Source organism: Sceloporus undulatus, chromosome 1 (genome assembly GCF_019175285.1).
Source record: "Sceloporus undulatus isolate JIND9_A2432 ecotype Alabama chromosome 1, SceUnd_v1.1, whole genome shotgun sequence".
NCBI classification, from domain to species: Eukaryota; Metazoa; Chordata; class Lepidosauria; order Squamata; family Phrynosomatidae; genus Sceloporus; species Sceloporus undulatus.
Window position 1 is genome coordinate 53,013,217 of NC_056522.1, and position 22,994 is coordinate 53,036,210.

Below are 22,994 nucleotides of genomic sequence, written 5' to 3' on the forward strand. Positions count from 1 at the left end.
AAACAGTCTGTGAGCTTGATGAGAAGCAAATGATTCAATTTCAGAATGCTTAGCACTTTGTAATGTAAAAATTATTTTGCAGAACTGGAATTATTAATATTTTATAAACCATTTATGTATGTTAAGTGCTATATAATCTTCATCTTGTATGCACCAGTTTTCATCTATGGCAGATTTCTATTAATCACACTTGAGAAATGTGGTAATTAAACTAGGACACTCACCTAAACTGGGAATTCATCCTAAATTTTCCTATGTCTAAACCCAATGTAGGAGTGTATTGGCTCCAGATACAGTTTTTGTGTGACAGCCCCAAAACAGACGGCCCAAAAAGTCTGGCTCTTCGCCAGCTTGGCAGCATGGCATCTAGACATGCCAAACCCTCAAGACAGACAGAAACCACATTGGTGATTACATGCCGGCTGGCTTCTGTTCAGCTTTGGGGCGTGGCATTTAGATGTCATTTTCCTCAGAGCCGCCGAAAAGCTGGCTCCAGCAGCAAAGGAGCAGCTTTTTTCCACCTCAAACAGGAGTGGAATTTTCCCCACAAAAAAAACTAAAGAAATAATTGTTTTTGCTGCAAAAACAGGTTGTCCTTCTACCTCATTTTTATTTGAGTCACTTTGGTTAATCATCCATTTTTTAAAACTTCAGCCTATTAGGTCCTGTAGAGATTTAGTGCCTGGAAGACTCCCCCCCACCCCAGAAAAAACAAACAAACAGTGCACTGCTCTTAATGTTTTTGATGGAGAATGTGGGCAGGCAACATGTGCTAAGTACACACATGTCAGCAAGTAATTCTGAATGCACACACATGTGTTTTGGATGGCAATTCAACCAAAAAATGTTCCATTTTGATTGGAATACTTCTAAAAGTAATTTTGGATCTTCCCAGTAATTTTCACTTGGCAAAATGGCAGAGGATCCGTGATTTCTACAACTACAGAAGGTGGACAAGCTTAGGTAGTGGATTAGGAATCAGGGCAAGTCCATATTGCACCCTGGATGTTTCAGAAAAGTAAAGGATGTGAAATATAAGGTTTGCCAAGGTTTTCTGAAGATTTTGGTTCAGCCAAAATCAGCAGTTTCAACTGGGGAAAGGTTTACAGGAATTTAGGGCTGAAACAGATGGTCTATTTGAGCCAGCTTGGAGCTGGCTTTGGGGTGTGGAATTTAGACATGCCATGCCCTCAAGCAGGAGAGAAACCAGATTGGTGATTACATGCCGGCCAGCTTATCTCCTGCTTGGAGTCATGGAGTTTAGATGCCACTTTCCCCAGAGCTGGTTTCTTGGGAGGAAAAGCTGTCTCTTTGGGAGAAGAGGAGGCTTTTTTCTGCCCCAAATAGGAGTTGATCTTATCCACTCCTATTTGGGTCAGAAGCTGGCTGGACCAGGGTCATGCATCTGTTTGCCACAGCCCCAATCCATCCTAAAAAGTGCAGCTCTAAGCAGCCTTTCTGGGCTGTCTGTATCCCCCCCCCCCCCCGAGGAATAGGAAGCACTTATTGCGGATCTTCAGAGTCAGGTCAAGGAACTGAGGCTTAAGAGCCAGAAAAGTATAGATTGCCTTGGTAATGAGTAGAAGAAAAAACTTGAGAAATATAGGGAGGAAAATGAACAGATGGAAGATCAGCTTAATAGGGGAAGGTTAGCCCTGGCTGAAGAATTTCGGCTATTTTGAACAGCAGCAGCAGCTGAGTAAGTCCAGCCAGTGAATTTAGTTAGAGATGTCAGGATACATATGACTCTTACAGGCTCTAGTTACAAAGGAGAGAACATAATTCCAAATGACGGCACTTCAAAGACAGCTGGAGGAGCCAAAGTACGCTGCTGTATTCTTGGCATCCCAGTTTAACAAAGAGGCACAGAATTTAAGCCATGATGCATGTGTGGCTAAACTTAAAGACTTAGAGATACTTCTGCAGATACAGTAAAGGTTTGTTGTGGCTGTCAGGGCTGCTAATGTTGCTCTGCCATGGCAGAGGCTCTCCTGGCCCCAGTGTGGTCAGTGGAAGCATGCAAGTGCCAGCAAGAGGCATGTATCCCAGGGATACATGAAGATCCATGTCAGGAGGAGTCCCAACAGTTCCTATATGTCATTCAAGTGAAAGAAGTCCAAAGAATAAATAAAGAAGGATTAGGTCAAAGTGAAATTGCAACATAAATTGTCCCATTTAAGGCATAAGAGGTGGAATCTCTTTGTAATGGGGAATCTTCATTGCAATGGGGATTAAATTTTATTGTAATTTTTATTGCGATTTTAACAATTGACTTTTATGCTGTTGTATTTTAAATTGTGGGTTAGGGATTGTGTTATTATTTTACTATATTTTATTTTTTTATTGTAACCCACCCCGATCCTCTGGGGGGTGGTGGGCTATAAATTATTATTATTATTATTTGGAGTCTATCCCATGAGACAGTAATAAAATGGGTATCAAAGGTGTGGAGAAGGTCTGAACTGTGGGCAGGGAGTTATTTGACCCAGTTAACAAGCACATGTGTCAGTCCTATGAATGGAGCTTCCATGGAAAATGAATTTGCATATAAATTTAATAATTTGTAAACTGCCTTGAGTCCCATTCATAGAAAAAGCTAGGATACACATTAATATAATAATACTAAAATAAATATTCATTTACCTCCACTTCACTAGCAGCCTGCTTGGACAAATCCACAGCACAGCCACTTACCAGACAAAATAATCAGCCATCTTTATTTGCAATCAATATACCATAAAATCCACATATTGAAATACATATTTCATAAAAAGCATAAAATAAACAATAAAACATCTAATATTTAAAATAACTAAGCAATTCATTTATACATTAAACATATTTAATTTTATTCTGCTATGGGTGATCTAGTAAGAACTGCCAGGTTAAAAGCTAGCTGCTCTGTAAAGTTTATTGGAAACTTTCAGAATTAAAAAAGACTCAGGGGAAAGCTGAATAATTGGGAATATTAGGTTTTCCCTAATCCACTAATAGTAATTACAGTGAAGGAATATAGATTCTTCTTCAGTACATGTATGTGTGGATATAAAGATATTATCTATTACTGGAAACATTAACATACATGCATGCTTCTAGATGTGATCCATGACACATCAAATTCACCACTACTCAAAGCCAAACCATACAAAATATCATTTATTTCAGTGCTTCTACCTGAGTCTAAACATGTGCAGGATTTAATTTCAGACACTACTATAACAGTCCCACAGGGAAGTGAAGAAACTGGTTCTGAGGAGTCACTTACAATAGGATAAACCAAAACCCCACCGGTAATGTACAATTCTCAGAGAAAATGTAATCTATAGATTACAGATCTACATTCCAACCTTGAACTACATCCCAACCTTTCACAGAACATGTGCAGCACAGTGTTCTGTTCATAGGCAGCCATCCAATCAAAGACAGAAACTCACTACCAATAATGAACTGAATGAAATATAGATCAACAGTGCAAATTTAACAAGTGGGTCAACAGCCAACTCAGGGGAAATTAGGCATTCTGAAGCTGTCTTGTATCTAAACCTAGGTCTTTCCAGGATAGGTACAGCTCTGGCTGATGGACTGGAAACCAGGAATTTTATATTAAAGGAGATCCCATTGGTTTTCAAGTGCTGGAAATTACTTTGTGCCAGCATAAGGGCTGTGTCTCTGAGCTGAGTAAGATTTGGATATGGCATACTTTGACTACACCTCTGCACCCTTTTTGGCTCTTCAGTTGGTTGTTCTCAGCCCTTGTGCCAGCCAATCCGTCAAATAGCTGATTGCTAAGATCAAATGGAACAAGGGGTTTATGCTGGCTGAATGGAAGTTCAGACGGATTAAGGCCAGTTCAGCCAGCACAAGGCTTCATACCTATCTTAATATAACCTCCATGAATTTATCAAGCCAAGAACAGAACATATGGAGGAATGTGTTGCTGCCCAGAAAGAAAATGTGCATGCATGTAACCTCTATATTAAAACTCTATGGCAACCTTATTTCAACAAATAATGTACGTATATTTCAGTTAATGAAGCTCCTGGACCCTACCTTTCAAAAAGAAAATTAATGACAGATGCAAAAATAACACTGAAAGAAGAACGATAAGTTCCTATACCACAACGAAAGAAGAAGAGTATTTCAACAAGTATATGCAAACTTTTTTTCATAACTAAAACATGAAATCAAAGAAGAAGGTCAGGTAATCCTGCCATAAGTAAACAAAAAAGTTCTAGAGACCACTTGAAGCTTCTTCCAAAATGCATCCAGGGGTGGTTTTTACTTTCACAGCCTCCACTTTTCTTATGATTTCCATTTTGGGAGGAAAACTTATAGATTTATGCTTTCTTAAAAAAAAACATAGTAGGGTAGCTGGTGAAGTAGCTTAGCTACTTGCTATTTAAGCATGGTCAGTAAGGGATTCTGAAGGCAATGACTGTTTATCTTGTCTGTTGTAGGCAGGCATATACAGTACAGCTCCAGTAGGATCAACTAGCATAGAATCACATTCTTCCTCATCTGACATTTTATTGCATTGTTTACTAAAGACATGGTTCCTGCAACCTGACACAAAAAGTCTGTTTCTGCAGCCTTCCTCCACCACCTTCCCCATGACAAAGCTACTAAATATGTTTCAGGTAGAAAGAGGATGAGGAGGAAGGTAGCACAGGGGCAAGCACATAAAGACTTTGTAAAAAAAAACCAAACCCTTCTTTGTCAGATACTTTGTTAACTGAGGCATGTTTTTACATTTCATATTATTAAAATAACCATGTGACTTGTAAAGGGTGCTTTAGAAGTAAACACTGCATATATTCCAATTCTTCTTAAATCTTTTGTTGTTTTGTTGTTTCAGGAGGAAACAACAAAATTGCTTCACAGGTGCATTAATTTTTACGTTTCTAAGCAGAATTGTGCCTACCCACCCTGCCTCCATGGTATGAACAAAATACAGAACTGGTACTTATTGGAAATAACAAAAGATTCCCCTCTTCCTCTCTAGAGGCTTCAAACATTTGAGCACAGCATCTTGTGATTAGTGTCCAATATGCATTGTTACAGAGGAGTTTCATCCATTTTTTAAATATGTGTACTGTGCGCTATGAATTCAGGTGGGATTATCCTGACACGTTGGTTCCAAAATCCACTTTGGTTCCAGAAAGTTTCCAAGCTTAGTTTCAGGCTTGAAAAACTGCAAAGAACATCATTAAGGTTCTGAACTACTGCAGAGACACAGACACCAGAAGATATATGTGCTAGGATACAGGTGCTAGAATATGCGTGCTATCTCCTGAACTAGATTAAAGGGAGTTGTTCTCTACAGCTGCAGAAACATACAAATCTCTACCTGCCTGGTTGCCAGATCACCATCTATTCAACTAATCCCCACTGGCTGGTCAAAAGATTTAGTGGGGAAAATAATGCAAATTAAACAGTTCTTCACCTCCCAGGCCGGTTAGCAAGGTCAAGGCTACCTGAACACTCCTACCACATCTTTCGTTTTTGGTATGATACTTCTGTGTTCCGTATAGCCAGCTAGGTAAGGCTAAAGAGTTGTAATGGTGTGATACAATAGAGCCTCAGTCACATGGACGAATAGATTACAAGGATCATGTTATATCACATTTGAGAGACCCAATAACATTAACCCACCAACTCCATGTGCATAAAGCCCATCATCATCTGAGACTGTAAACTGTAATTTACTTAGCTAGTGCATAAATCCAACTCTGAAATGAGCATATCACATTATGCACCAAAGGGCTCCCGAGGCATGGCTATGCTGCAACAATCTGCAGCAAAACTCCAAAGGCATAAACAACAAATGTGGTTACTGTGCCTATAAGTCTTGTTTGGAACTTGCATCCTTGGAAGATTTTCTATTTAAGAGGATTTAGTGCCATTAGACAATAAATATTAGGACCCTGAAGGAGTTGTAAAATGTAAAATGGATTACCTTAGCAGCTCCAGGCATTTTTTGTCTACACACTGTTATTGGCAGCTGGGCTTAAATTATAAAACGGTAACAAAAATAGGATTATGTTGCTAGTGACAGTAACCCGGAGATAGGGTGCATCTCTAAAAAGAAAGAGCTCTATTTTCCCAAGGAGACACTTTTCTTGGCTAAATTCTATCAATTATGTTCTTCTGCAATTGTAGTAACTACCATGTGTATGGTATGTGACTGAAAAGAGGAGGGCCCTGACTGACTGACCCTTGAGCAAGTTTATAAAATGTATTTCATGAAAGCTATCCCCACCCATCAAAATCAAGAAAAGTTATGTTTCTGGCCTGAAAAGCATCTTCCTGGGTAATTTTGACATATTGTTTTCACTCACTCCAGGAAGGAAAGAGAATAAACAAAGCTATCTTTCATGTTGGCAAATTCAGACTTTATACTTAATTATGGAATGAAAAAACATTAAATATAAAAGCCATTTCAAAAAATAGGGGTAAGGCAGCCAGGCAGCTGTTTCTTTAAGGGCAAGATGGGTGGTAAGCCAAACACCCAAAAAACAATAGGAAGCAAATACTGCTCTCACATATTTCCCAAGCTGAAAAAATACATTTTCATTTATTTTCATTCCACTATTCTTGCTCAGAAAGACACTGCCAAGCAGGACATGCCCATGTGCCAACAAAGCTGGGGTGGGGAGTCTGAAGTTTCTATCTGTATAAAGCAGATCAAGCCAGAAAAAAAAAAATTGAGATTCAGAAGGGAGTGTATGGATGTTCCAGTTCACAGCCGACATGAATATGGGCACTGCAAATGAGACAAATCCCTGCATCGTAAAACTCTCTAAGGGTAAGTATTCACCAGTGGCCATGGAAAGCAGGCTCTCCTCCAGCCGCCAGATGTCTAGGCTCATTAAATTAACTGTCAGTAACAGCTACATGGATTTTTTTAAAAAGAGGAATACTGGTGTCTAAACTCATGATCGGCTCTAATTAGTGATACCTAACTAAATTTAACATCGGAGTACTTTTCTTCATGGATGGTGAAAGTTGGTGAATACAACAGGTACTTTTCCTGCTCCACTGAGGTAGAGATGGTCATTCACATTTTCTTTTATTGGAATATTTGTCAGAGAGGTAGAAAACATATATAATTCAACATGTATAGTCCGGTCTCCTGAAACCCAGTGCCCTCCAAGTAGATTAGACAACAACTCACTTAAGTCCCTAGTCACAACTGGTTCAACTCATCCATGTATGAGATGATTTCCAGGTTAGTGTTTAGAGATACTTCTGATTACTTTTTAAGAGAATTCATACCCTTCTTGCTTAGATAACAATTAATCTCAAAGATATTATGGCTTTTAATGCTTCAGCATTTTGCTAAGGGTTTTTTAAAAATTGATTTTACTGAAGTCGTGATTCTCTTCATTTTGTGTTATTGTTACTGTAGTGAACATACTAATTATTATTTCTGTCCTTCAACTGTATAGTAAAGCCCTTTGATGATGTGGGTGTATTTTGATCACAGTGTCTATGGTACAGCCAATTTGACAAAGCCAAACTCATTTCAAAGACCAAAATCCAAATGCTCAGACAAAAGTAGCCATTGTAATTCATGTACAACTCTCTTTGTTAACCCCCACCCCACACAGAATGAATGGCATGCAATACATTTCCTCAGATCAGGCATTCCTGGGACATATCTGTAGTATTTGGCTAAACTAGTCCCTCACCCACAAATCCACAATCCAACGCTGAGGCTACTTTCAGATCTTTACCAGCTTGGTAATACCTGCCAGACATTATGCTCCACTGCTGTAACTTCAAAAGTCCAGGGTCACCTCCACATCACAGTATCAGATAGTGGAGTAGCACTTTGTGAGGACACATAGTACACAGAGGCTTGTAAAAATCTTAAAGGTAAAAGGTAAAGGTAGTCCCTTGACATGAATGTCTAGTAATAACTGACTGTAGGGGGCGGTGCTCATCTCCATTTCTAATCCAAAGATCCAGCATTGTCCGAGGACTGCTCTGGCACTCATGTGGCCAGCATGACTTCACTGAACACTGTTATCTTCACACTGAGAAGTGTTACCTATCTATCTACTTGCATTTGCATGGTTTTGAATTGCTAGGTTGCCAGAATGTGGGACTAGTGACAGGAGTTCACCCCATCATGAAGCACCCGGACCCTGAACTGCCAACCTTCTGATCTTCCAATCATCGGAATTGGCGTCTTCACTAAGACACTGCAAGATCTTACAGATCCATTAACTCCCAACCTGGGCTGCCACTCTAAGGTAGCCAAACAAAAAGGCTTAAATTTCTGACACAAATATACAGAAAAGAGAAGTTGCACACATGAACCAAAGTGGAAGACAAAGACCAAGACCTTATACACTTGATGCACAGTGTAAACAAATAACAGCATGATTACACTGGATCCCATAGAGCCTTGATACAGTCAGGTAGGTACTCACCCATCAAGTAAAAAATGTGAGAGAGGATTGTGTGTATGCTTGTATGTTAATATGATTTACTACACTAGGGACCACACAAACCTACATTTTCTGCAAAAGCAGAACTGCCTGTTTAACAATTTTTACACTAGCATATGGGCTATCTCGGATTCCAACCTTAGCCTCAGGCAGGGTACATGTGAGGGCCAGGGAACACTACACTCTACAAATCCTTTGCAAACATTGCTGCATTTTAAAAAACCAGACCTGATGGCATGGTTGCTGAAATGGCTGATTTTCTCCTATTTAGATGCCTTGCGGGCCTAGTGAAGAGGGCCTAGTGAAGCCACAATGAGAAGAGAAATTTTGGATTAGGCTAGAAAATGTTTGCACATCAACATTCAAATAGATTTTAATTTGGCTTTCATTTCTGAAGATGGTGCTGTTTTCTGTTATAAATTATTTTATAAAATAAATCATATAGAATTCTTCTCCACCTCTATACCACACTGTTAAGAAAGAAGGGAAAAAAGTAATGAAGTTACTGACTTTGGCAAGTTATAAGTCTGCACAAGTCATAGAATCAGAGTTGGAAAGAGCTTCAAGGTCCATCTTGTCCAACTTCCTGTCATGCAGGAAAACACAACTAAGGGGCTGTACAGACTGGCAGTAAGCGCTGACATGGGGATATGGTGTTTGGACAACGTATGCACCAATGCCGTCCCGATGCCACCCCCAAGCCAGCATCACATAGCCTGCCTGACTACATGGCAATCGGTGTTACGCCACTCTTTTGGTGCAGCGTTCACATCCTGCATGCCAAAAGGATTGTGGAAAAGTGCCACCTCACATTTTGCAGCTTCTTTTTGTCCTGGAAAAATGCCAGATTGGGGCCACAGTGTGTGGTTGCTGCAGCCCTGATCTGACCCTCAAAGGGGCAGCGTCAAGCTGCCCCTTCGCAGCAGTCTGTTTCGCCCCTAAGTCACTTTAATAGTTTACTAATGGATATTTCACAGCACTTGGATGCTACTGTCACTTTGAAAAATAATTTGCTATACTAAACTATACTATTGTACACTCTTGTGTTCTCACCACTGCTCATCTCCAGGTAGACTGGTGCAGCAAAACACCTGGAAGGGAACTGGAGCATGAGGCTCTGATACCAAACACTTCACATAAGGGTAATGTCACATCAATCTATACTGCAAAATAAATTGATGTAGGGAAGGAGAAAGCTGCAACCACATGCTTAGGAACAGTGGGGGGGGGGAATTACACTCAGACTGGTGTGTGGGAGCATGTACAGTGAGCTCTCTCTCTTACACACACACACACACACACACACACACACACACCGGAGCTTTCAATATAACGAAACAAAAATACCAACAATGCTCATTTATAATAGAGAAGGCATAGTTATCAGAGTTCATCACAAATTCTTCCAGGACAATGACAAAAAATAAGGAGACACAATAGCCACATGAATATAAAATATAAAGCTTAATTTGTTTCTAAAGTGGCCTGCAATCCTTTAATGGCAGTCTCTGTAGAAATCCAACTGTTAATTTGTTTCACGTGAAAATTGTACTCTACCCCAGAATAATTCAGCTTTTGCTTATTTGCAAAAGTACATGAAGGATGCAGCACATTCTGAAAATTTATTAAAGTGCAGGATTATAGTAAATCTTGGCTTCCTCCTACAGTGATAGCTTTTAGTGCTCTTACCAGCCAAATGACTGCCACAGAGTCCTAAAGATGGAAAATAAATAGGCTTGCTGGAGGGAAGGCATTTAATCCTACATGGAGGTTATTAGATAAAGGATGATTAGAATTATTGGAAGGAGTTCTGGAATGGTTGATGAGCTCTTATATCAATTAATTGGGAAGTCCACAAGTTCATGTATTAACACAAGCAAATTTTGAAATAGCTTTAAATCGTGTTCATGCTTGTTAATGATCTAGAAAAAGATAAAGAGCTTGTAAATTCAATTTTCAGATTATCTTATGGTGATAGGCACTATCAACAGTAAACATACAAAATATATTTAGATAGTTCAGAAAGAAATAAAAGGTTAGAGAAGAAGGAAAATATTCATTTTGGGTAGGGGGATACATCAGAGAAGGAATTTCTCTTTCTCATCACAAATAAAATATACTCAGCAGCAATCTCAAGTGTTAAAATGACCAGTTAGTCCTGAACATAATGATAAAATCAATAATCTTTTCACTCCTTTGTTGTCATGTTGTAGACATCCAGTATCGCTGTGATATCCACCGTGTATGGCCCACTGTTTTACTATAAGGAAAACTCTAATACTGAAAAGAGGCAGCTTTTACAACAATAAGTACCACATGATGCAAGACACTGTGGTGGCGATTTCCTTGTTGCAGAGTGACAGGTGTGCAGATAAGTATTCACCAACATCTGTAGAAGTGAAGTTAACTCGCCTTGCAGTGTTTTTGGCCACAAAACATGAACAGCAACAAGGTACCAAGCTTACCCAGTCATTGCAACTTTAAATGGGAAAATTAGTAGCACATTCTAAGGACATAGAACAAACATGATTACTTAAAATTTCCTTATTTCTGATTTGAACTCCTAACCACTGTCTATGCTGTATCACTATATTTGTGCATTTGCATCCCTGTATTCTTAAAATGCTATTTCTTCCATTTATGTGAATGAAATTTCAGAGATGGTCTGACAGACAGGATATTTAACACCAGATATTTTCTATTTAATATTATTACCTATAAACTTTCAACTAATCTGAAACAATCTCAAGACAACCCCTTACTGAAGTAATAAACCTGCCTCTGGACTATACCACACCAGACTGTACACTATTCAAAATTTTCTCTCTCTACATGTAAGCTTTTGCATGGAATTTCCCCCCCATCACATGAACTAAGACCAACCCTCCCAAAAAGGATTATTGCCATATGAAAAATAGGCCTTCAGCCAACATAGCATATTATGGAGGGGAAATATCATTCATGTGAGTTTGTTTTTCTTCAGGAAATACATTCACATAGTCTACTTACCAGAACTAGGTGCTGGAAGATACCAAGGGCAACTCATATTCACATATGTACCAGGCACACCATCAGGCCAACATACATAATTATCAAATGTTCTATTGCAGAACTTTCCCTCTGTAGACAAAAAATTTAAAGAGCAACCATCATAAATGAAGAAGCATAAATGAAGAGGCAAATAAATAAACTTGGGGCCAGAACAGACCAGTAGCCGCTTGCTCCAGGGGTGTGGTGTTTAGACACTGCATGCTGCAGAAGTGCTACAAAGCCATGGCGGCAGCAAAAAAACCAGCCATTTGTCAGCTCAAAAAGCAGCGGCTTTTTACTGGCTCAAAAAAGAGTGGCATTTGGGGACGATCTGTTTCACCCCTAGCTTGCATATAGTTTAGGTTAGATGGATTTAGTATCATAATCAGGGGAAAAATATTTTTGTAGTTAAAATAATTTTTGATTAGTATTTAGTTGTTACCAAAAAACAAAACAAAAAAACCACTAAAGTATCAACAAAATAGAGAAAACATAACATGAAAACATGAACAACAACAACAAAAAGTGACAAAATAAAAATCATTGACAACAAACATGACAAACAGCCACTCACCGTCTTCCCCAGTAGACTCACCACATGTAGTCTATGGCTACAGTCATTCAACTTTAAATACAATGTCTCCTCTCTAAACTTCATCCATTTTATATAAATAGTCTTTTCTATTATATAGACTATATAATATTATACAGATTATAAAAAGTTATCAAGTTTGTAAGTAACTTTGTTGCCTTTTCTATTATATATTTGTAAGCCACTCTGATAGCCTTTTGGCTGAAGAGCAGGGTATAAATAAATAAATAATAACAAAGTTACTTACAAACTTGGTAACTATTCGTAGACTATGTAAAACAACAACAAAAGTACAGGAGACAGTGCAATTATAGGAAATGATATTTAAGAAATAAATATTTTCTAGTATAGAAAATGATTCTTTCATAAATATAAGATTCTATAGTTGCATTGTCTCCTGTACTTTTTTTATTTTTATTTTTTACATATTCTATGAAAGGTTGCCAAGTTTGTCTTTGTTATCAGATTTTCTTCCATCAAATTAGCTATCTTGTCGGATGGGAAAGATGTTTAAGCCCATCATTTTTCACAATGACTCTGGGGGAAAAGTCAGTCTAGAACTGCATATTGTGGTAAAGGGACACTCCCCATCCGATTGAACCTTCTCCCTTGGTCAACACTAGGGGTGGATTGGTAAACTAGAGTTACTTTGAAATGCACAGTTTACTTAAGCTCAAAGACTTAAATGATCAATGTCCAGGTGGCAACAAGTATTAATCAACAAAAGGATTGCATACAGATTGCACATATGCTCCTTCATTTGTCAGTGCAAGTCTAACAGAAATTATCTGTCAAATAGATAGTTTTCAATGTATTTACTTCCTTTCCAATTGTGAAAATTTAAATGATCAAAATGTTACTGTGGAGGCCTACTATGGGATTTACAGAGAATGGCATGAAAGTTGCCACCATTAATCTTAGGGGAGTACATTTTTTGTGGCTTTTCTCCTTTTTAAGTTGCCTGCCTCCAACCTGGAATTCTCTTCAGTCACTTTTCAAATTCCCTATTTGCTGAGGCTTAAAGATACTGATTTATTTTATTTAGATGGCACTGACCCACTGAAAACCCAGCAATAATCTATAAAGGTCATTTCCTGAATCAAGGGTGGATAATTTTTAATCAAAAATTTTGAGAGACTTTGAGCATATGGAGTAAAATTTCCTGCACAACTGAATCATTGCATCTTTTTTGCCTCCTCATTCCCAATCAACAGTCATGGTCTGCAAAGAACAGTGGCAAAGGATATGTTTTACATACAGGAACCAAGAATCCTAAATTCATGGTATTTCCAGTATAAAAGATCATACATTTAACCACCCCATTATTCTCTGCACCCACCTTACTTTAACATATACACTTATAAATCTCTTAACTTTGCATGGTTAGGCTAATGAAATGAAGCAATATTTTCACTCATTCCTTTTGAATTAATAAAGCCTGGTGCTAAATAGGATCTATGTATAGAATGGGATATTATCTTTAAGACTGGGATGTTGTGGCTCAAGTGGTTAAAACGCTGACTGTTGATTGCAAGACTGGCAGGTTGGCAGTTCGAAACCCTGTTTTACTATAAGGAAAGCATGCAAATGCAAGTAGATAAATAAGTATCATTCCAGTGGGTAGGTAAACATTGTTCTGTGCAACCATGTTGAACACATGATCACAGAGTAGTCTCTGACAATGCTGGATTTTTGGCTTAGTAATGGAGATGAACTATGGTCAGACATGACTTGACAACCTTATCACCAGGGAATACCTTTACCTTTAGCTCTTTGCAGTCTTACCTGACACAAGAGGGGGTGTTTCATAAAAATACTTCAAACACTGAAGCCGGTATTCTTCCCAATTTTGCTTTAATGAAGGAATTGAAAAAATGTTGTCTCTAGAAGGAAACAAAACTACATTTGAGGTATTCTGTCAGTGAAACTGCATACTTTAGAAATGAGTCTGTCATGTCATTAACTTCATAGGGTGGTCAAGTCCCCAAAGTAGTAACAACAGCCTCCCACAAGTATCAACTAGCACACAATGCAGAGACAAGTAATTACCCCAAGACAGGTAAACCATCAATCAAGACAATCAAACTATTATATATTTTTGCTACATAACCATTCTGCCTATATGCCACCCATTCCTTAATTTCAGAATGAAAAGAGCATATTAGCAGCCTTTCCAGAATACCACCACAATTGTCTTCTCTAAAATGACATCAACATTTTATTGCTTTTTGCAGTCATTATTTCTTGTTGACATTTGGCATGCTTTATAAGCATTATACCTTTTTCCCATATAAGGGTTTCCATTTTCTGTAATAAATGAGTTGTCTTTTTGAAATCATGCTATCGCTAGATAGGCTTGACATGAACCCCACCCACCAGACAGTACAAATACACGAGGGCCTTCATCCAAGATAAATGGTTATCACTAACTCCAAACATTGAAGACAAACCCCTCATCATTGCCAGTTTATTGCCAACACAAAGAGCCAGATGCCCTTATTTTATGCCAAAAGCAGTGAAGATGGACACTTCTGGTTGAAAACCTCTTCAAGAGAAACACTACACAAATTGCTAGCTGGAGACATTATAGAGCATGTTTCAGAAAAAATAAGCCCTAGTATAAAGAGAAGTTAGTCTCCAGGCACACCTAGATGTAACATAGGTGCTTTCTGCACCGCCATTTGGGACGTCCGGAGGACGTCCCATTTTTAAAAAGGGGCGTCTCTTTTAGACGCCCCATGGCCTAGTACAGACTCCGTCCGTACAAGATGGCACCGGCCCTTCTACATGGCTGGCGCCATCTTTGCGTATCGGACGCTTAGCGTCCGTACGCGTCGCGCCGCTTAGCGTCCGTACGCGTCGCGCCGCTGCTGACGTAGCGAGCGCACCCCTGGCGCCTCGCTACGTCGCAAACGCGACGAAAAAAGAAGCTCCATTTTGGAGCTTCTTTTTTCGGTCCGCGCGGGAGTCGGGCCGTCTGAAGGCTCCGGCTCCCCTGCGGATCTACTGGCGGCGGCAGCAGACCGCCGCAAAGCGGCGGTCTGTACCCCGCCACAGATTTGTATAATCAGGCCGTCAATATTACCACCAAAAAATTGACCAGCTTCAAAGAAATGTTTCTCCAGCATCTGTCAGAACAGATAGGCCTATAGCTGAAATAGGTGTGCTTTCTGTTTGTCAATCACTGTCTAATTAGAATTCCATAGATTTTATTAATTTTGGTCACCAGAACTCTTAAGGATAAATAAAAGTACAAAGTGCAAATAAAAGTATTGAGTAGTAGGCAAAACAGCATCAACATTCCCTTTAATAATTTCTACTTTCAGGAATAGTTCAGACTTCTAGGAAATTTATGTGACAAGAAAATAAATACGCGGTTTCACAAGTGTTTTTTTAATATAATTTTTTTATTTTTAAAATACATCCAGAAATACAATAAACCATCAAAACTGTAGATATGAACATTATTTAAACTGGGTTTTCCAAAATCAAAATGAAATAAACTAACTAACATTAGGGATAACTGAAGAAAAAGAAAAAAATTCAGAGTCAACTACATTTTCCTCCTTTTGAACCACAGGCAATGTACATGATGCAAAACTGATCATTTGCTTGAGGAGGCCACCAATAAAGCAACAAGACCCAAGAAAGCAATACAAGTTCACCAGATTTCTCTCTTTAGCATGGTACAGAGTGCCAAAAAGAGGCGCCGGGGAGGTGCCTCTCCTTGCTCCGCAGCATCGCCGTAGCAACCAAATTGTGCAGCACTGCTGTGCAGCAAGACAGGAGTGCGTGGAAACGGCTCCTTTTTTGCAGTGCACTTGCACCACGTCAAAGTGCCAGCGACGGCATGATGACGTGCCAGCGGCACAGACCCATTTGGATGTTACACTGCTGGCATGTCATCGCTTGTGCATGATCTGGATGGTGCTGCGCAGCTGCGGTGCACCCATGATGTGCTAGGGTTGCAGGGTGTGTGCACACCCCACCCCCAAGCAACCCTAGCACGTCATGGGCGCGCTGAAAAGGGCCCATCTGTACTGGGCCATTATAAACCTCCTCTGCCTCCCTAGAGTGACATGGGAACAGGCTGACATGGGCTGTGTACTTTTTTTCTTTTTTGCATAACTTAACCCCATGAGCAACGTGTTTATAAAAAATTAAGTTGAAAGTTGAAAGCTCTGTGGAATGTTTATGTGTATCAATGAGAACCTAATTCCAAGCATGAAGCCAGCCTAACTGTAAACAATGGTTACCTTGTGAATTACCCTGTTATGAACCCAAGACAGATGCCACATTAAAGAGAATGGCTGATGCAATCAGATGGTTGATGCAATCTGATGAAAAGCAGTCAAGAGCACCTAGTGTGTTATGTTACCTTTAGAGAGAAGACTAATTTTTTAATGTGCATGGGGACCTATAAGCATATTTTATCTTATTAGATGAAACTGTCAGCTGATAGACCAGGAAAGATATAAAGCAGTCTGAGAAGAAATAGAATAAAGGTGGCTGTATGAAGACATCTGTTTATAGGTGATAACCAACACCTTGTATTGTGCCCAGAAGCTAATAGGTAGCCAATGAAGATCTTTCAAAATAGGTGTTATATGGCCAAATTTTGAAGAACCAGTGACCAATCTGGCTGCCGTGTTTTGTACTAATTGAAGCTTCCAAACGTGATACAAAGGTAGCCCCATGTAGAGCGCATTACAGAAATCAAGGCGAGAGATTACCAGTGCAAGTACCACTGCTTCAAGGTGCTTTCAGTCCAGGTAGGGACGCAGTTGGCGTATCAACCGAAGTTGGTACCGCTGGAAGCCGTGCATGGCACACCCGCGTATGGCACAGGCACACTGTATTATGTAAGATGGTAATGTTCTTCTAGTGTTAAGTGAAGGGAAGCCTGCTAAAGAAACCCAAATATATTTCTCCATGTCCTGATCAGCAGCTATGACAACAGATGGCATTTCTCCCCTCAATCAGTGTCTTGAAGCGGTAATGGGCTGGATGTGAAAAAACAAACTCAGGCTGAATCCAGACAAAATGGAGGTACTTACAGTAGGGGCCCCCAAACCAGGTATAGGGTTGCAACCTCCAGTCCTAGATGGGGTCACGCTCTCCACAAAAGACTGTGTTCGCAGTCTGGGGGTGCTCCTAGACCCGTCGCTTCACATGAGAAATCAGGTGAATGCGATGGTCAGGAGTGCCTGTTATCAGCTTTGGCTGATACGCCAGCTGTGCCCTTTCTTGGAAGTAAAAGACCTAGAAACTGTTGTACATTCACTGGTAACTTCACGACTTGATTTCTGCAATGCGCTCTACATGGGGCTACCCTTGTGCCTAGTCTGGAAACTTCAACTAGTGCAAAATATGGCAGCCAGGCTGGTCGCCGGAAAAACTAGGAGTGACCGAATAACACCTATCTTAAAATCTCTTCACTGGCTGCCTATTAGTTTCCGGGCACAGTACAAGGTGTTGGTTATAACCTTTAAAGCCCTACATGGCTTGGATCCAACCTATTTGAGGGATCGCCTGCTTCCATATAATCTGCCCCGCACCCTCAGGTCCTCTGGGAGGAATCTATTGCAGCCTTTAAAAACCAGACTAACTGCTACCTCCCAGAGGGCCTTCTCTGCAATTGCTCCCAAACTATGGAACGGCAGATCTCTTCCAGCAGGCCTTTCCTGAATAAAAGTTCCTGGCTACAGAATGACTTCCCCCCACATCATGTATCAGCCCACCGCTCTGTCCTCGCTGTATTTTTATTGTGTTTTTAATAGATGTTTTAATTGTAACTTGTTTAATCCTGTTTTAAGGGGGGAATTTGGGACATAAATTTGTAAATGTGGATTTTAACATGTTGTAAGCCGCTTTGATTGTCTTGTCACAGAAAAGCGGGATATAAATAAAAGTTTTATTTATTATTTATTATTATTTACAGATTAGCTGACAAATGGCAAAGAACCCTCAATCCCACAATCTAAAGAGATGGGTGGGGAATCATACCTGTTGCTAGGACATGCAGAGTCCCCGGCACAGGAATTCTGCCAGGTCTCCAGTTCATCAAATGGGGGAACACCCCTACATACAGTAGACCCTTGTTATACGCTGGGGTTTGGTTCCAAGATCCCCCGTGGATAACAAAATCCGTGGATGCTCAAGTCCCATTAAATATAATAACATAGCAAAATGGTGTCCCTTATAAAAAATGGAAAATCAACGTTTGATATTTGTAATTTATACTTTTTTTTAACATTTTCAAACCGTGGATGCTTGAATCCATGTATAAAGAAATCTGTGTATAAGAAGGGCCAACTGTATAATCATATACGCTGATTATATAAACTCTTGTCCCCAAGACTGAGGAAACTCTCTGAACTACCACACAAGGCAGAACGCAGACACTAAACAAGTCCTTTCAACCTTAAAAAAAAACTTGGAGAGTCGAGTGGAAAATTAAGGGGACATTTAAAAGAAATGAATAAAAGCAAACAATTTTAAAAATGGTATTAGCAAAACCTCTAAATATCAGCTATTTGTAGGTGTATCAGTCTTAACTGCAAACTGTAAAGGCTAAAGTAGCAACCAAATTATCTCAAGGATATGCTCCAGAATAACAATTTTTCTGACAAATTTTATACGTAGTTATGATCAGAAGTTTTCTTCATCTATTTTCTTTTATCTATTCAATATTGCAGAAGGTGGATGGTTATTTAAAGTTAGAGAAAAATAGGAAAGGCCTCTTAATAGAAATGTGTTAGATTGAACATAATTTTTAATCAGCTTTGCAAATTCTCCCAAAATAAGTTTTATTTGGTTGGTATGATCATATTTTTGCTTGATTTTCCTCAAGTAAGTCCTAAAACAAACTTATAAAACTAAATTATGAAGTTAAAAATTTACCATCCTTTAAATAACTAATGGCCCATTGAAATCATCTTCCTTGCACACAGGGTAGTCTAGGCTGCATGCTTAAAAAGAAGTAATAAAACCATCAGCAGGAACCTAATTGTGCAGACTCTACTACTAACTCACTGAAATGTCTCTAGGCCATAGTTGTTGATACAACTCTGTATCCTGAAGCAGAAGGATTAATAGCCCTTGTATTTTTATCCTTGTTGCTTCAAATGAAAGTTGTATGAGAATGTATTTTATTTGCATATATTCCTTTTGGCTGGAAAGTGAGGAGAACTGAAATAACGGTATTTGTTGAAACAAGATTCTTACAGATTTTTAACATAGACATTATACACCTGTACATTTCTGTCTCAGCAGCAACAAAGAAAGAGTGAGTGAGTGAGTGAGTGAGTGAGTGAGTGAGTGAGTGAGACAGACAGACAGACAGACAGACAGACAGACTCCTCCATATGTTCTTTTCTTGGATGGCCTTAAAGGATGATTAGATAAATATGGAGATTAAGACATCAAAGGCTACTAACTGGGATGAACCATGTATTTCCAACAGCGCTACAGGCAGTATACTTCTGCATATGAGTAGCTGGAGCCTATGAAGCAGAGGATGAAGTTGTACCTCTTGCCTTGCTGATGCTGATTTTTACCTATCTCTCCTATTTCCTCTGGAAGGTGCATCTGATCATCTAAGAACCATCAGAATGCTTATGGAATATGACAAAAAGAGTTGTAACATGGATAGGGAAATTAGCAAAAATTGTTTGTCCTGTGTTGTGAAGGAAGGCCACCACAGGATAGAACTGAATGAATGTAGAATCAAGCGGGGGGGGGGGGGGGAAAAAAAAGTGTACAAAAACTTGCCCCCCCCCAAAAAAAAATTACAGACATATTAATTTAAGCTATTAGCTGGGACACAGTGCATGGATATGCAGGACAGGGCTTATTAGTCGTGGTGTTCATATGAAGGAATGTCTTGCTCCAGAATATCATTTGGGTGTCCTACATTTCCATGTATTATTACGGTGTGCCTTTTGCCTAGGCACCAACTGAGCACCTGTTTGAGCTTCCTATTCAGGTTATTTCTGTTTTGGCTGTTTTTCATTTCAGATTCTTCAGACTGGAGTTTTAATTGTGCTGGTGATGTACCTTTATTGTTTAAATAAACAATTTAAGATTTAGAGATGAAAGCTAAGACAAGGGGGCAGGTCCCTGTGATATCAGATGTTCAAGCCACTGCGATATCACAGGTGTGGGTTTGTGACAGGCAGGGCAGCCATGGAGTTGGGAGATGGACTAGAATTGCTTCTGTGTCAACTCATGCTAGAAACAGACATGATAGAAATCTAGGTCAATGAGCCCTGAATTGGGGTAAAACCCATGTTTTCCACAAAACTAGGACAAAAACAAAACATTTTTGACAGCTGGGCAGGCAGCAAAATATACCTAAAGGCTGCAGCAGTTTTTTTTCATTTCCAATAAGGTTTGCATCCAACAAGTGTGACGTTTTTCCTATACCTGACATAGCTGCTGGAACTTGTGGAAGGCTGATCACCAGCAATCATGGAGGGTTTTTCCTTCTAGATTCTGCACCACTACTGCCTCATCTTATAAACTAAGAAAGCTCATGCTGGTACTCTACTCCTTAAGTCCTAGTGCATGTACCCACCAGCAATGTCCATAGTCACTTCGCCCCTGCCTTCTTGGTGCACTGACTCCATATATGTGTTCCTAATGGAAAAAAAAGACTGGGGGAACACTGTCCTTCTGTGACGAACATTATAAACCATCATATTCAACTGCTAAATTGTTCTCAGGGAATCATAAAAGTGATTGTAACCAACATGTCTATCCACAACATGCACATTTATTAACTGCCTTTATTTGTATAGAATTTAATGGTAATTACTGCCTTTATCTTGTCAATGCAAACCTCTCTGGTCTGAATCTATTCCTTGGCAGAACACTTCTTTCTAGCATCTGGATTTCACCCTCAGTTCCAACTAGGAAATAAAATTCACTAAGGGTAGATTTATATACAAAATTTGTGTGCATGTTTTGCTCTTCTAGGAAAACATAATCTCATCACTCATTCAAACATTCAGACACGGAAGTGCTAATTGAGTCACTTTGGAGGGTTTTTTTGGTTTTTGTTTTTAAAAAAACAGTTGTTTTAATTGTAGAAGAAGATTATGATTTTAGCAAATATGTGTTATTTGACTCAAGATAACTTAGGTTTACAAGCCAGAATGGCATAGTGGTTTGAATGTTGGACTAAGACTCTGAAGACCAGGGTTCAATTCCTGCTCAACCATGAAATCCACTGGGTAATGTTGGACAAGTCCCATGCTCTCAGCCTCAGGGGAAGGCAATGGCAAAGTTCCTCTGAACAAATCTCCCCCCCCCCCCAAAAAAAGCATGATAGGTTCACCTAAGGGCCACCATAAGTCAGAAATGACTTGAAGACACACAACACAGAGACCATCTAAGCTTCCAGTTTTAAAAAGTAAGAAAATCAGATTCTTGGGCATAGATTAAAGAATTCAGAGTTTACAACAATTTGTCTGTGCAGGATAAAGGGAGATAAAGTGTTTTACATCTGTGCAAATTAGAAGAGTTAGAAACGGTTGTTATTGCTGCTGCTGCTGCTGCTGCTCTGGCACCAAAAAAAAAAAAGAAAAAGAAAAAGAAAAACAAAAGATAAAGATGTGGCTAAGCAGAGTAATGCCTGGCACTCAAATAAAGCCTTATTCAAGACTATGTTCAAAGCAAGTTAAAAACAGAATTACAATTACATACCACATTAGAATGACAATGACCTGCAAGCTCTCTCCAAAGCTGGACAGTCAATTCACACTTCAGTCATTTACTCACCTACAGACAGCCTCCAAACCTCAAACAGTTTCTTATCTAGAGGAGGACACACAACACAGATATGGACATTGGTACAAACCCTTACCACAAACCCAGATGCCAATTCTGCCCACACATCTGTTCAAGAAATATGATCACAAGACCCAATGACATGCTATTTATGGCATATTATAACAGCAATGCCCTTCAGCATTCTACATTAAAAGGCTGCGTCCCTACACTAGAGGATAAATGGACATAAGGAATGACAATACACAAAAATGGTTGTGGAAAGCATTAATCTTCCTGGGTATTCCACCTCAGACCTCAGTGCAGCAATCCTTGAACAAAAGAACTACAAAGAAATATTGGAAAGAGAAATAGCAGAACTGGAATGTATCCACAGATTCCGGTCTGTTAGCAATGGGTTGAACAGAGACAATGTTTCCTGGGACATTGCACACATTTCAAGATTGCCTAAACCCCACCCCCATCCTCATGAGGGTGCTTTTGACCAATTCATCATATCTCCTCTCTGGTTCCCACACTACATTCCAACACTTATTCATATGGCTACTGCCCTTGGCTTTAGGCAACACCCTTTCTCCTGCCTTAGTTCTCCAATGACCATAGTTTAAACTGAACTTGCCACCTCATCTCTGTAGCTACAAGGTTTTGAATTTCAACTGACACTCTCACATACAACTGGTTTATATGGCTCTGTCTCTGGACTCTCCACTCCACTTCATGCATCTGTGGAAGAAGACTCAAGTCTACAAAAGTGCATGATACCAGCTTCTTTCTTTGAGTTAGTCTCAAATGTGCTACAAGATCCCTTTGCATACAGTCTATTCAGCTTATTCATAACTAGAACAATATAAGAATTCATGGCCTACTAAGTTATTTCAAATTCTTTCAGCAGAATATATATTTCAGCAAATATTGCACTGCAAGGTTCATAAAATGTCAAATGAAACATACTGTAACCAGTTCTACTTTTGTTATCCTCCACAGTTTCCAGTTGTGAAAGCTGGTCTCTCATTACCTGAGCTCCATTGCACAAAGTGATAAGCCCTGCTAGAGTTTAATGGCAATTTTAAAAAGTTTTTAACAAATTACATTAAATATTATGTCTATGACTTGCAGCGCAAGCC

At 39.4% G+C, this 22,994-nt stretch overlaps 1 protein-coding gene across 1 annotated transcript in view; it reads right to left on the reverse strand.

The window, feature by feature from the left end:
- GLP1R (glucagon like peptide 1 receptor) overlaps positions 1-22,994 on the reverse strand; it is a 96,466-nt gene that overhangs the window by 57,759 nt on the left and 15,713 nt on the right. Inside the window, exons 3-4 of the mRNA XM_042459230.1 lie at positions 13,864-13,961; positions 11,466-11,576 (exon numbers count right to left, since the gene is read on the reverse strand). Coding sequence (XP_042315164.1) covers positions 11,466-11,576; positions 13,864-13,961 — 209 coding nt within the window. The remainder of the gene's footprint in view (positions 1-11,465; positions 11,577-13,863; positions 13,962-22,994) is intronic.